Here is a 16517-nt window from a genome sequence, read left to right as displayed (position 1 = left end):
TTGTTTTATTTAACGCGTTAACGTCTTGTACACTCCTGTACTGTTGTCACTGTAGTACTCCTGTACTATTGTCACTGTAGAAAATTTTAACCGGTTTTAAAAGGTACTCAAAACTACAGCAGTTTTTTTTTAAAAACCATTGACGATTTTTCATAAATGGTCATTTATTTTAGTTCTTTCAGATTCATTTTAAATTAATGTTTATTTCCCCTATATCAGGGCGTTTTGTTCACAATACATATCGGTTTTCAAATTTTCTTTAGACTCCATTGCGAGCGGCAACCGGTTCCGAAAAAAAATCTATTCCCAACGAAAGTGGCTGGCATTTTCAGGTGACGACTTTCGTTCAATGCGGAAAGCGCATGAGTTTTGTAAAAGTGGTTTTCACAAAGCAATTAAGAGCCTTAAAATAAAAAATAGGATCAAGTAAATCTGAATTTTTTTTACGTTCCGCTGTTGGGGCATTTCTTAAAATTTTAATCTTTTAATCTTTTCGCGGCTAACTTTTATGATTTAATGTTTTCAGATTACTAAAGTGAGGGATTGTACTGCCATCAATCTGCCGCATACTTGTTTGCGGAATGCGCTTCCGTCACACATATTTTGCCAAGAAAAGCAGTTTTCACTTGTCAACTTCCTGTTTTAAAGTGAGAAACACTGACTGGTATTTCCATATTTTTTTGCAATAAGTAAATTAAAATTATAACCATAAGGTTAAATATACCTGAAACAAAAAATATTTCAAATCATACAAACAATAATAATATAATAAACATCAACAAATTTCTTAAAGAATCACATTATAAATTTTTTTTCGATTGTTTTCCTCCTAAAAATAAAAATAACTTATAAAAGCTCCTTCGTTACTATTCAAAGGAATTTTTTCTTGTTGTGAGAGCAAGAAATCATTCAACGTTTTCTTAAAAAAATAAGGCGCTGCCTTTTCGTCCGCGAAGTTTGTGAGTATGTTTGAAACGCACAATGTATTAACGTAGGAAAAAGTGAAATCTGGTTTAAAAAACGGGTAAATTTACTCGAAGAATTGGTACTGGTAGAAGCCCGTTACGTCCCTCCCTTCTTTTCTTGAGTTTCAACCCCGAACAGACATAGATAAAGAGAGAGAGAGAGAGAGAGAGATTGAAATGTCGATTTAAGCACAATGATTGTCGTTGAGATTGAATATTCTTTCCTGATCCGCAATTTCACAGATAAAGGAAAACCTGTAGGCACAGAAACAGTCATGCATTAATCCTCCGAGATCCTTTCCCGAGCAACCGCAGAACTCATCTTCATCCCCGTGCGGTTGGCCCCTCCAAGTGTCCCATTCAATTGTGTCGTAATCAACTGGCTCCAAGTTCTCCGGATCACCCCAGTAATATGGTCTCAAAATTTGACTCCCACTTCTGGTTTCAATTTTTGCAAGTCTCACCCAGAATAATGTATCTAAAAAGAAACATTATTTATACCTAAAATTGGCGACGATCCCCGTACCTAAAGTTCAGTGAAAATCAGTACTGATTCAGAAAATTTTCAGAGAAGTCTTAAGTTTTAGTACTGATTCAGAAGGATTTCAGAAGTGATTTCAGAAGTCAAACTGTGAATTGATTTCTGAATTTCTCTGAATCAGAGCAAAATTCAGAGAAAGTATTCTGCCTTCTTCTGAATCAGAAGATAATTCAGAATGAATTACTAAATTAGCTCTGAAACAGACAAATTCAGTGCGAAATGTGACCTGAATTAGACACTGACTCCAGTACTGAATTCTGCTGAGAGTTAGGTACGGGCCCACATATCGAATACCCGGAGTCGGGATCAATTAAAATTCAGCGTTCAATCAGGAAAAAAACATGATTTATTTTTATCATGACAGTATCAAGATCATGGCAATTTATACCATGAAAAGGGTAGCTTTCAGCAATCAATTATGCAGTTGATATGTACACGATGACTTTTATTCATGCGCATGTTAATTAACATCCTGTTTTCAATATGTGCATACATGTAATTAAGTCTGTCTTTAAGCTACTCAGAATGCGTAACACCCACGCTAATCGTTATTTGAAGGACGCCGCCACTCTTTCATCTCATTCTAGCGCGCTGCAATTAAATGCCTCTCTGCAAAATGCCCTCTGCTAGCTATGCCTCTCTGCAAATAATACCTCTCTGCAAATAATGCCTCTCTGCAAATGCCCTCTGCTAGTTATGCCTCTCTGCAAATAATACCTCTCTGCAAATAATGCCTCTCTGCAAAATGCCCTCTGCTAGCTATGCCTCTCTGCAAATAATACCTCTCTGCAAATAATGCCTCTCTGCAAATGCCCTCTGCTTGTTACGCCTCTCTGCAAATCATGCTTTTATGATGTACAAAATATGTTTAAGAGAAAAGTTAATTCATGAATATATTGGATAAATAAATAAGGAGTTAGTATAAATGAATAATAAGGAGCTACAGGATATAAGGAATTAATTAAATAGTTTTGCTTCTCAGTTTCAGTCTACGCCATCGAACTCTTCACTGTTGAACTCCGGCTAACCTTCCGCAGCTTGTGTTGAGTTTTGCAGAGCTTCCATGTATGATGAATCACACTTTTCCATCGTCCTCCGACCTCCACAAATTTGCATGGCTGCATGCCTCCTCCTCCGACCGCCGCCACAAGTACTACTACACCACAACTTTCTGACTCGCACATCGACCTCCGCCTTCGACATCCGCCTCCGACCTCCGCCTCCGACTTCCGCCTGCGACATCCGCCTCCGACCTCCGCCTCCGACCCCCGCCTCCGATCTCCGCCTCCGACCTCCGACCTCCGCCTCCAACCTTTGCCTCTGGCCTCCGCCTCCGACCTCCGCCTCCGCCTCCGACTCCACTGCAAAGATGTAAATGCATCAATATGTGGTATATTTGGAGCTAGAATAGCTTTTGAGGGTATCGCCATATTAAAAGTTTTAAGCATGATGTCAGTTATTCGAAATTTTTAAAACTTGCTATGTTCTTTGTAGGTACAGTCTGATGGATGAGAGAAATGTGAAACATTCTGTGCAGTGTTGACCATGAATACAAATGAGAATGTGAAGAAGAAAGACAGACTGGGATTTTTCTTAATCGACTCTGGGCATACTGGCAAAAGTGTTTATACTGCCATTGGTCTGGTTCAGTACTGGTTAAAATTGAAATACAATGGTACAGCGCTGAAACTCAGTTTGGGCAAGGCCAGGGTAGGCACATATAAGAAGTAATCATATAACATTTTAATATTCTTGTCTCAAGTACGAATAATAAGAATTTGTTTAATAGAATAATCAAACTTCTAAAAACATAATCGAACGCCTAAATGTAACAAAAATTTACTATTTTTTAGTTTGTATCAAATTGAAGATTGACGTGTAGTTACAGATTAATTGACGCAGGTTAACTTAGGTTTAAATAGTTTTCCCCCTTGCCGTATATTTTTTGCACTTAACGCAATGCTTTTCCAATCTGCGAATGAGTCAATAATATCTTTAGGAAGGATCGGCGAGTAGGTTTATGATCATCAACACAATATGATGGTTGCAAAGTGACAGTAGCGTGGTAGTATTAATTTTTAAGCAGCGATACACAATTCAATTCAAATTGAAAGAAATTATTCAATACCAATTCACAAATTTCAGGTCAGAACGTTTGATGTGTAGCGGAAATCTAACTTTAAGTGTACGTTCTATAGTTTTCGAAATATGAATATCACAATATTAATTAATACAAGGGTGAGAGCATTTCAAGTCTGATTTTGCTCAAACTTTTATTTTTCCGACTTTGATCAGTTATTTCTATAAAAAAAGAGGTAACCATTTCTTTGCTTTGACCATATTCCATATTGCTTTGAGTTATTATCCCTAGTCAAAACCTAAGGTCAGCTTGCAAATGTGACAATAATCCTGAAATAATTGCAAAACAATGCAAATTTGACTTTAGTTTTGGACTAGGGGTGTAAGAGTAACACCAGGGCACGAGATTGAGGTATTTTCAACCAAAAATTGTACATCAGTTCTATCTCATTCGTTTTCGTAAGAGCGGCCATTGCACCATCATAAGTTACGCACGTACTCTAAAAACCCTAGTTCAAAACTAATGCCAAATTTGTAAAAATTTGCAAATTATCCCTTCACAAGGTCAAATTTGCAAAATTTTGCAAATTAATGTTAAGTTTGCAAAAATTTGCAAACGATGGGCCGAGATCTTTCCGGTCGAGCTCTGCTTAATTTATCAATGTGGGTTATCTTCCTAACCTTTTCTCAGAGATTGCTTAATTTAATTGAAAAATGTTCAAAGCACACCTTGTAAACGATCTGTGTGGCGAAATCACAAAGCCAACTGCGAACAATATAAGAGGCACAAATATTCAGACCTATTTGCAAATATTCGAAAAAATTAATGCATTATTTTACAAAATTTGCAAACTTCTTTATAATTAATTGCGAATTTGACATTAAGTTAAAACTAGGGAAGAAACTGTGGCTCCAATAGCTGGACATAGAAGAGAAAATATGCCAAAGAAACATACGATGAGGAACTTGTAAGTATTTCTGGACGTGGTTCATATATTCCCGTGGTTTTGGACTAATCAGCGACGTCGAGTTGAAAGGTAAACTGAAACACAATAATTGATAATAAAATTTTTTCTCATCTCGCAATCATTTATCTGCACATTAATTTCTTATATAAACATTTAAATAATTAGAAATTAGAGCACTAGGAAAACGCTACAAGACTGTATGAATAAATCTTTTCAAGTGGCTCCTTGTGGCAAATGAAATTTTGTTAGGCATAGCTTGGAAAATACGCTAAAACAAAACAATATGATTTCAAATTAAGTGTTGTCATTGGGGACCATCAAACTAAACTATTCTCGACCATAAATTTTTAAATTTTTAACCACACTTGAAAATAAAGTTATTTTCAAGTGCGGTTAAAAATTTAAACAATTATGGTCGAACATTTAGTTTAATGGTCCCCTCTGACAACATTTAGTTTGAACCCGTACTTAACGCCAAGTAAATATCATTACCGGGCGAGTCTAATTTCAAGTCTAGATATCAGTACTGATTCAGAGCTATGATCATAACACATTTAAGACTTGTCAGACTTGGCAAGTCTAAATACAAGTGCGAAAATAAAGATCCGTACGGGGAGCGAACCCACGCTCCCCATCTTCATACGTCTTTGTCCTTCTTACTGCGCCACCGTGACTGTTGAAATTATGACTTTTTGCGCTGTTCTAATACGCTTGAAAGAAGCAAATTTCAAGCGAGAAAGCGAGCAAATTATATTACAATGGAGACTTGCATATTTACAATTGCCCAGTACTGATTAACATTTGGAGTTCGGTACGGGTAATCATATTGTTTTGATTTAACTTATTCTCCAAGCAATGTCTAACAAAATTTAACTTTGGTTTGACTATAAATTTCACAAAGTCGGGGCCTGGAGAATCCAAGTTTTACTGGCCGAGTGAACCCAGCTCTGATCAAACCATTTTGGGTCGCGTAAGGGGGAACGATCATGCTATCTATACTGAATACCTATACAGGTGGTATTGGCAATTGAAGTATATTTTGGAAAAAAAATAATTCTATATTTTGAAATTCTCATTAAAAATTTAATTATTGAAAAAATTATTATGTGTTTTTAAATTCTCTGAAGTTTACTTCCTTAAAAACAAAACTCAGGAGCAGAATATAGTTTGCGTGTTTGATTCCACCATTTTATCCACTACTACAGTAAGTAAGTAATATTTCATCCCCGGTTATATCCACTACTACAGTAAGTAATTTTTATTAGCGATATTGAACTTTAACTATGGCTAATAATCTAGTAAAACCTTTGGGGATAGGAAGTAAAATAGGAAGTGCCGCTGCAACCAAAAACTCTAGAGCGGGTTTAGCGGCTACACCTGATTTAATTAAATTTGCAACAATTAAAGAAGATATGAAAGCAGTACAAAAAGAAAGGCGCTCATATTTAGGAACAAAGAGGAAAATTTATTGAACTTTAGCTTTAGCTTTAGCTTTAGCTTAAGCTTTATTTTTGGGTTTTGGTTTAACTTCACCTTTAGCTTCAACTTTATTCCTGGCCTGAGTTTAGCTTGAACTTCAGCTTTAGCTTTAGCTTCGGCCCCAGTTTTAGTCTTAGCTTAACTTAAGTTTTAGCTTAACTTTAGACTATGGTCTATAACAATGAAATTTAACTCTATGATTATGACCTTAACTGAAATTTCGCAGATTAAAACCATTTTTTTTTACTTTTATTTTTTTAAACTAATTATACTATTAATACTAAACATTACTATCTTTAGTTTTAAGAAATATATTTTAATTTGCTTCTCGTTTCTCTTAAAATTTTCATCTACTTTAATTAATTCATTATATTCATCATTATCTTTCTCATTATCTTCAGGCGACTTTAAGTAAAGCTGAGTAAACATATCGCCAAATTCTATTGTTAAAACATATAACTGTGAATACTTATGATTTTATTTCTTATTTTAGAATTAATTGTTTTTGATAATGAACCACATATAGTAGCGGTTGCAAAAGCTAGTAGAATAAGTTATTGCCATAACAGATAATGCAATTGATGATGTTGTTGCTGTTGTTGCTGTAGAAGATAAAGCTGTTTCAGTTACCCCAGTTAATTTATTACGTGTTTTATTTTACTCAATTTTTTTAAAAAAATCTAATATCTTTTATAATATTGTTATTATTATGAAAATTTTTTAGTGAATATTTTCTCATTTATGTGTTATTCGTTAACAGCAGAGAAGTAAGTATAAAGTAAGGGTGCACTGGGTCTAGTTGCATTCATGGTCCTTTCTTGATTGAAGTCATAATGCATTTCCTGCCTTACTTGTTCTTTGTTGTCATCTAGTTTGCTTTCTAATAATATTGCCATTATACATTGTGGCGTTATTTTTCAGATCTGGGCAAACGCTAGCTTTGTCTCATCAAGAGCTCGGGTAACCAAGGACGAGTTCTATTCACAGTTGGATTTATTATCTTCTTTTAACTTTCTTAGACCGTGTGTAAATATATCATCTATATGTATTTTAGTAATGAATTGCTTAAACTTATTATTATCAATTTCTAGTTTCATTTGATTATATTTGCTGATTTTGATTGATGGAGCTTATTGAAAAGGTAATTGTATTTGTAGCCTCAATTGGTGATTTATTGAACTCATTAATTAGTTCATCATTAACTTGTGTTTTATTTAGTTGTAGGGTTTAAGTTGTGATTTTATCAAACTAACATTCTCTTGATTCACTTATGTTTTTATCTTTTTAGAAGAGGATAAACTGTTATTATCCAAATACTCCCTATTAACAGCATCTTCTGTGGGAGGTTGTACATGCTTAATTTTATAGAAATCTTTCATATCAATATTGTCATTATCTTCTATGAATAATTTTTGAGCCTGACTTGTTGATAGAATGTTTGTTGATGCCGCTTGTTTTCACTCAATCTGTTTCTTGTCCTTATTATTGTCATATTACTTTGCCAAATATAATTATTGATTCTGAAACCTTCTAATTAGATTCAAAATCAAAATCAGATTTTCAAAAATCATGTGCATAGTATTTACCTCTGTGCATAATAATCATGTGCATAGAGAAATTTGTACGTTTATCAGCATTCCTAACACAATCACCAGCTTTGAGTTGATAGTAGACAGGTTTACACTTAGTTTTATTTTGTTCAGAAACAATGTAGTATATAATGGGGTTTTTTGATGCATCAACGTGTGTCCTTTTAATAGTACAGAGTTTGTTATTTTTATATGTTACGACAACATTATTCAGTATAAATATCCAATGGCCATCGCCATTTATTAACAGGGGTTTATTATTTATTTGTAATAACATTCTATAAAATTTTCTATTTCAAATTCTTCAAGCAAGGAATTAAATGTTTTACTATAGTCCTTGCAACCTCTACAGACTCACAACACTTCTGGTTTTCTGCTTTCTTGTAGAATGAAAAGTAGAATTATCAGTTGTAGTTATACCAGATTTAATCCTTAAAGGTCTAGCCCAGGCTTATTTGGTAAATATTTCTATAACAGTTATAATATATTTATAATTATTAATATATTTGCTAAAAGACAATTAAATAATCAAATTTAAATTTTTTTTTCTGTTGGCAAAATAAATCTGGAGCTGATTGTTGTTGTTGTTTAGCTTTACTCATGGACGCAGTCATGGTTTCATACATAATTGAAGCTTTGACAATCAGCTTTGCGAGAATTTTGCTCATTTACCAAAAATTAAAATATAATTATCCTGTTGCTCCAGTCTAATAAAACTCATATAAAGTAGCTTTTCAGATATCTTCAATATTTCATCATATAAACCATCATGTCCTGCCTCTTTTTCAGTATGAGTAATTCAAATCTTCCTACTAAAATTGCTGGAGTTGAATTTTAAGAGTCTTTTGTCTTCGACTCCAGCATCTTCATTAGTATAATAACATTTTCATCGTTGGTAAGTGATGCAGTACTCTTCTTAATGATGTAATACTAATTCACAATCTTCTAATAAGTTTTGATCGTTTTCCTTTAGTATCGTCTTTTTGTTTGTAACCGATATCCCTTAGAAATAGTTTTATTTTTTGTCGCCTATTATGTCGCTTTCAGTTACATCTTTTTTGTGACAAATATTGTGAAATCTATTGAGAAATTACAAATTTTATCTCTTGTTTTCATACCATTTCCTGATACAGCTGCATGTTTACCATCTATTTGAAAATTGATCGCATTTGCATTAAATGGCGTTAATTGTAACTGTTTAATTTTCCAGGTGTCCATTTCCCGATGTTCATTGGTTAATTTTCCTGTTGGGATAGAATTTAGTTCAAATCGTTGTTCACAGTAAATGTTTCGCCTTTAACCGTGACAGAGTTGAGATTTCCTCGACCTTTTAATGCATTTGTGGAAATGATGAAAACTCTAACGTTTTTTTAGTATTGGTGTCATCATGTAGCCCTTGTAATGTTTGGTTAGCTATGCATGAATTCTGTTCTGTCTTAGGATTTTTTTATTTGAGAGGATCAAATAAAAGTTCTAACTCACCATAATTTGCTCGTTTTCTTAGTTTCTCTTCTAACCTGTTTCTTCTGTGTTCCTTTTATATTCCATTTAGTTCTATCAGTGTTTCTAGTTATCTATTAGCATCTACCGAGTGTTTGAACCCACGACATCCACGCCAAGTCCGCGCAAGATCTTGGATTTCCATGTTACCATTTCTAAGTCCACGCATATTGTTGGATTCTTCAAGCACCACACGAGGGTTTCCACAATCTTTGCAGGAATCTGCGCGGTATTCCAAGTATTACTTTTTACAAATGCTCCAATTAGATCACAGAACCTTTCAAAAAGACAATGTTTTGGTCCGATTGTCCTGGATCACAGTCGAAACTTAGAAAAAGAATTTTTTTTTCGAGCCCATAGCAGCACTCATAAGATATTGCCAGGATACTGACAAGATTTAGCGTGAATTCTCAGAAATTACTTTTTTCCTCTATTTGACCATTTGTTGTACCAAAAAAGTCAGTTCAAGTCATAAAAAGCAGTATCAGTTGGATGCTCAAAAGATCAAGAAATAAAAAAAAACATTATTTAACCCATAACAGCATTTCCAAGAAATTGACAAGATTTTTCGTGTTTTCTCAAGATTTCGTTTTCTCTTGTATTTGTCCAAACAGTGCATTAACAGTGCCAAGCTAACTCATAGAAAACAGTTTTAGTTTGACGGTGATGAAAAAAAGTGCTTCAAGGTTGAAAAAAAATATGTTTGAGCTCATGTGCGACTATCATATTTGTAACCTACGACGCCCGAGTTGACCTAACAACATAGGTGCCTTTAATTTCTCCTTGGCGCGCATCCAAAACTTACATTTTTTAAAAATGTGTTGAGAAGAATAGTTTTCAAGAATGATAAATAAAAGAAGAATTCCAAAATGGAGGATTTCCACAGTGAGAGTTGTCAATTCTATGACTCAGATAACGTAACAAATTTTTTCCATTAAATGATGAGGATCTCCACAAATATTCTTAAACCCGTCATTTCCTGGGAAATCGTATTTATTAGATTTTCGTTTTCTCTGGCTTTTGAAACGATTGTTTACCTATTTTCTTGACATAGAGATGTTTTTGCCAGCCAGAGGCTCCTTTTTAAAGATTTTTAAAAAAACACGCGAAGACTTATAGGATCTTATGTTTCCACGCGAGCGTTTCCACGTAAGTGCAAGTTCCAATCAAACTTTTCTGAGATCTTGGCAAGACTTTGCAAGTTCTTGCGTGATTTTGCCAGGTTCTTGGAAAGCCTCGCGTGGATCGTGCACTGGATATTATTATGTTTTCAAAAACTATAAAAAATCATTATATGAACTAATAGCAGCAAGAAGTAGTTTACAATCATCATAAAAAGTTAACTCTCAAATGTTCTCAAATTTGAGATCCCTGCCTAACTATCTCTGATTGTGATAAATGTTCCGTTGTTGCATTATTAATTCAGATTAATAAATCTCTTTTGAAAACATATTAGTTCTCATTTGAGAACTTTTACTTTTATTAATATAGAATCTTGTATCATCAAAAGAGCATGTACTTTATAATATTGTTCAAGTTCAGCCTTATTACCATTCTCTATTCTTTCTCTTTGGCATTATTTATTAGTTTTGACGGGTATATCTGAATTAATAAAATCCATGCGCACGCAAGTCATCAGCGGAAGTTATCTTTGGAGACAAAGAGTAAAAAAGTTCGTAACTATATAATGTAGTTAAAAATCTTTCAGTGATGATTTTAGAATATTATAGAATTCTCCATACATATATAATTTACTTAATTCTAACATAGTGACGCCTACATTTAGCGGTGAATCGTGTTTTTCTGTTTATTCAAGTTGAATATAATCATTATATCTAGTTATATTCTCAAACTTTTCACTATCTATTTTTCACCATGTAAAAATTTTGGTTCAATGAAGTATGGAGGGTTCATACACATTCTACTATGTGATTCAATATTCAATATTCAATTCAATATTTGAATATTTGAATATTGAATATTCAATTCAATATTTGAATATTGAATATTGAATATTGAAAAAATTCAATATTTTCCTTATATCATTTTCTGTTTCAGTTTTAGCTGTTGCTTGCTTGTTCTTATTGTTTTGAATATAACCTCTACATCCATTATCTTCTTTGATTTGATTCCTCTAGGTATTTTAGCTAATTTCAACCCCATCTCAACATAAAACTATAAAATCCTATTATGAATCATATATTCAATTTTTGGGGGTCCAAAACTAGTTTCTCTAATCTTGCTCTACCTTTCTCTCTCTCTCTCTCTCTCTCTCTCTCTCTCTCACACACACACACACACACACTCCCTCTCTCTCTCTCTACCCAGTGCATTATCTTACATCTTTTTTTCACGCGGCATTAGTGCTATTTGCTCTTTTTTCCTCAATTTAAAGCGTTCTATTTAGTATAGCAAGCTATAAAATAACCTTAACCACTATCATCATCAGCGTTTATTATAACATCTAGAGACGTAATAGAAAACTCAAATTAATTACATGGTAACTCTTGCATCATTGCCCAATCCTATAGATTATTCACATCTATGTAACATATCCTCGAAGCAGGTTTCTTGATGGATCTGTTATCTTTACTAATGTTGACCAGAGTATAACCCATCATAACACATATACTACTTCTGTTTGCTTCAATAAAATAATCTAGCGTTCGTCTCTATTGTGACACCACTTTTCATCAACCAGCCATCATAACTGTATCCGGGGAGACTTACATAGTGTAACTGATTGAGGCCAACTTCTTTCATACTTAGTTCATGATAGGTTCATTGTTATAATTTGTTCACATCTTTTTCTATGTACTCTACAGTTAATTTTCTACCAATCTTATGTCCATTTTCATTTTTAAACGTATCTACTTCTTCTGGTGTCGGTAATCTGTTAGATAGAGAATATTTGCAGTCTCCTATTTTTTAGGTTATCTATATCTTCTTCGTTATCGGCTTTGCCGAAGTAGGTAGCGAAACTATCATAATCATCTAGATTAAAATGTTCATATGAATGTGACGTTTTAGTTTTATATCTTTAAATGTTTGCCATTGATCTAGAGACATAGCTAAGAAGATATAACTGTCTAAGATATTAAGACGACTACTACTAACAGCTAATGAAATGTTATCTTTTTTTTTATAGTTGATTGATTTAAAGAGTTCACCATATAGTAGACTAAAATCATAACCGCTACCACTATTGATTATAATGGAATGAAGTTTTGTTGTTTTTACTTAGATTACATATTTCGCAAGCAGGTCCTCTGTTTTTGCCATGACCGTTTCATGACCGTGAACTCTCTATTTTCTATACAATTTTTTTTTACATATATTGCAAGTATTATTAGCCTCATGATATATTTTATCTTCTTCACTAGTATCATTCGCTAGTTATACTTGGAATTAGGTCGAGTTTCAATAGTTAGTAGATCACTATTAAGTCTCTTCAGAGAGTATTGACCACAATAGTATTCGAAAATTTTGATAAACAAGTATATCACCTTTTTGTTATGAGTTCAGCTTTTAAGTACCTATTACTATGCGAGGCACCATCAACAACAGAATATTCTATGTCAGCAGTTTTTATACGGTCATTTATGTTCATCAATAAAAGTATCTTTCTTCTCCTTAGGACAAACAAGCTCTGGTTTATACGAGTTGCTACATGAATTATTATTATGTTTTATTAGCGAATTAAACCAATATGTACATCTAATACAATAATAGTATTTATGCCTACTTTTTTTGGTCTTTCTATTAATCGTTCTATTGTTTTGATTTCAGCACAAGGTTCTATATATTCACCGAGTTCAGTGTAATTTTCCCAAACTAATAAATCAAAAGCTGGTTTAAACGATTCTACTTTACCGTTTCTACAAGGAGTAAATAGCCATATATTATTATTATTTTCTTAATGTATTCTTATCATTTACGCAGTCATCAACATTTTGATGTCGTGGTACAAATACGTTGTAGCCTATTTAGTTTTACATGTTGCATCATCTTTAATTGGATATAATGAAGCCTTAACAGTCAGTTGCAAACAGTTATTTCTATGATTACTGATTTTTAGTTCTGATTTAGATTCTCAAAGTCATAACCATTACCCTCATATTTTTCCTCTTTATAATCTAGCGCCAATTTCATAAAAAACATAAAAAAAATATAGTCTGTGTTAAAAAATAATTTTCTGATCTGAATTTCTTCCTTGGTTCCTTCTTGTGTGCTCTCACTCTGCTATGATCTTGTAATTAAAACTTTTAATACGTCTAAATTGGTTAACTTTTGAATTTTGGATTCAATTGTTTCACCTATATAAAAAAATAATTTTCATACTTATCAGTAATATGAAAATCTCTCATATTTTGATTAGAATTTACATCATAGTCCTCAGTATTGTCTAGATATTTTCTATTTTGATTCTATGTATGGGTAGTTAGAGTTTTTTAGTACTTCATGACATTCTTTACATTCATATCCAGGAACCGGTTTGGCCTATTTAATTTTAGATAGACGTTAGCTTTGGTTTATAGATTAGTATCAAGTTTTTTAAAGACTTTAGCAGAGTTTTGGGTTTATCTCTGGGTTTTTTACTGGATTTTGGGTTTTTTAGTGATCTTGTATTTGAAAATTCTAATACGTCTAACATGGTTACAATTTTGAACTTTTTCTATCGTGCATTTATTAGTTTCACTTATAGAAAATTATAATTTTCATACATATCAGTAATATGAAAATCTCTCATATTTTGACTAGAGTTTACATCATAGTCCTCAGTATTGTCTAAATATTTTCTATTTTGAATCTATGGATGGGTAATTAGTGTTCTTTTAGTACTTCGTGACATTCTTTACATTCATATCCAGGAATCGGTTGGGCCGATTTAATTTTTGCATAGACGTTAGCTTTGTTTATAGATTAGTATCACCTTTTGTAAAGACTTTAGCAGTAGTTTTGAGTTTATCTCTAGTAATAGTATAGTCTTTAGCAATGATTTTAGCCCTGATATTGATATATATTTTGACTTAATCATCTCCGAAGCAGCGTTGCTGACCAACTTCGACTTCATCATTTATATAGCGTTCTGATTGCTTTATGTTCTTTTTTAGTTGCGTGTTTAATAAACTCCTTCTTTCAATTGAAAGATAGAATAATTTTTTTTATTTCCCCTATGAAATGAATACCTTCAGTCATATGCAGAACAGACTTGCGTCACCATTAATGTAAAAAATAGAGATAGTCAGTAGAAAGAGTCAACGTTGTAATAATCCTGATTTATTTATATCATTTAGAAAGTGTAAACTAACTAAACATATATCGTCCCTTAGATTTAGTAAAGGTAGGTGTAGAATGAGTATATATATTTTTATAGATATAGATTGAGACATGCTAAAGATATAATTAATTAATGTGGATATACTTTTTATTTTCAGTTATAAAAGAAACAATAATGAAATATTTAGTATGCGGTCTCACTATTACCATCAGAGGTTAAAAATGGAAACAGAAAACTTTTTAGATAACCGTGTTCAATGTATCTACTACTAATTACTCGCTGTAGTTGTGTTTAAAAATGGAATCAGAGACTTGTTTTTAGATAGTAATGGAGACCTATTTTTTGATAAAAATAACTTTTTTATATATAAAAAGCTAATTTTATATTTTAAAAAATAAAATAAATTTTACACCCAACAGTTATAATAACAATTACTTACTATAGTAGTGGATAAAACCGGGGAAGGAGAAAAAAGTTCCACCAGGTCAACGCAGTGGAAACTCTGTTGAGCGTTTTATTTTGAAAAAAGAAGGAAGATAAATAAGCACAAATAACTTACTTTACTGAAAAATTGAGAGCCGGTATTTTTTGTTTCGGAGTTAAGCCGGTACTTTTTGTTCGATTTTTTTCAGAATTTGGTTTTTCGAGCTTTTTACACGGTCTCACAAGTTACACTAGTATCTGGGATACGTCCACTGAAAACAGTGTGGACATGACCCAAACTACCCGTCTGATAATGGATAATTACCAGCTTAACTCGATATCAGTGGATTGCACTAAATGAGACAAAAAAAACGATATTTTGAAAAAACATATGAAGGGAATAGAGAATGTGTATTACTGTATTAGTGGAAAAAGTGGGGAATCAACAACAAATGTGCGTTAGCGCTTAGTGGTTGATTCGCCCTTTTTATCCAATACTCGACTGTTTTCTGCGGTTCAGATTTCCTCAATGTAGCTAGTGAACTCGCGCTGAAACTGGGTGCAATCTTAATGATTTTTCTCGGACCATAGCTGTGATGCCAGACTATGCCCGCTGCGCTCAACCCAAATTGGTCTAGGTAGAGCTGGCTTCGGTCGCGCTGGCTTTGGGCGCCGTTGTCGTGTGAAGCACTCAAGACAAGTTAAATCATTTTACTTTTTACCCCGTTGAGCAATAATCAATGGCTTCTTTGAACTTCAATTTCTCCTGAACAAATAGATAACATCTGTCGTCGATCCCTGGAACTGCCGCACTCCCGAATGGACAACTAATGGGCCATTTGCTCTATTTAAAAATGAAAGCAGTTTCTGAACATTGTGGTAAACATATGTATAGGGCAGAGCATAATAACAAAAATTTGACCATTTTGCGTTCGTTCATTTGATTTCTTGGAAAGAATCGGCCTTGAATGTTTTCACATGGGTTCTTTTTTACCGATGATCACCTTAATTTTTCTCAATCTGTTTGAGAAGTTTATGATAACTGAACTAGTCCCGATAACTACTCAGATCACTAGGTGACCAGTTCGTCCGTTATTGAAAAAAGAGAAAATTAATTGCTCAAAACCCGGGCCGAGGCGTACACCCGTATTCCACCGTTATTAAGCGAGAATAAGGGTGTAAAGTCAATTCCCCTGTTAATTAGCAGGGATAAGAGTGTAAGAGTGTATTTTTGAGAAAATTACACTTTTATGTTCACTCTTTACACTCTTTAGAACGGCGAACGCAAAGTAAGCCGATAGGCAAGCAAGCCGACAGAAAAGCAAGCCGAAAGTAATGTAATAGTTATGTAATTTATCAGAAATAATACATTGTTAGCCGTTACAATCAATACTGCGCGTAGTATTATAGTGCATAATGTATTCCAATGCACCAAAGAAACAAAAATTCGTCAATTTTCAGAGATCTATTGGGCACGGGCCTCAGCAGACCGCTGTCCATGGCCATGCCTCTCATCCGCTGTGGGATGTAATCCGGAAATAGCGGGCGGGTTATCGCGGCGAAGCCGCGACGCGCGCGAAGCGCGCCCGCCGGCCCGCCAGGGGCAACTTAAATTACGGGTATTCGAAAATTTTGCGGCTTACGTGACCTCTTTTTCAAAATTCGGCTTGCTTGCCTATCGGCTTGCTTGAC

At 33.6% G+C, this 16517-nt stretch overlaps 1 protein-coding gene across 1 annotated transcript; it reads right to left on the bottom strand.

The window, feature by feature from the left end:
• Positions 1-1101: 1101 nt before the first annotated feature.
• Positions 1102-15644, bottom strand: LOC142354762 (uncharacterized). The gene is made up of 3 exons (XM_075407146.1): positions 15548-15644; positions 4542-4627; positions 1102-1443 (listed from the first exon to the last, which is right to left on the bottom strand). The coding sequence occupies exons 2-3, from the start codon at positions 4576-4578 to the stop codon at positions 1151-1153; spliced, it is 330 nt and encodes a 109-aa protein (XP_075263261.1). The 5' UTR covers positions 4579-4627; positions 15548-15644; the 3' UTR covers positions 1102-1150.
• Between the last annotated feature and the right edge of the window lie 873 nt (positions 15645-16517).

The sequence above is a fragment of the Convolutriloba macropyga genome, chromosome 15 (genome assembly GCF_964194025.1).
Source record: "Convolutriloba macropyga chromosome 15, txConMacr16.3, whole genome shotgun sequence".
Lineage (NCBI taxonomy): Eukaryota > Metazoa > Xenacoelomorpha > Acoela > Convolutidae > Convolutriloba > Convolutriloba macropyga.
Note: the sequence above shows the minus strand (reverse complement) of the source record. Positions and strands in the feature narration are given on the sequence as shown.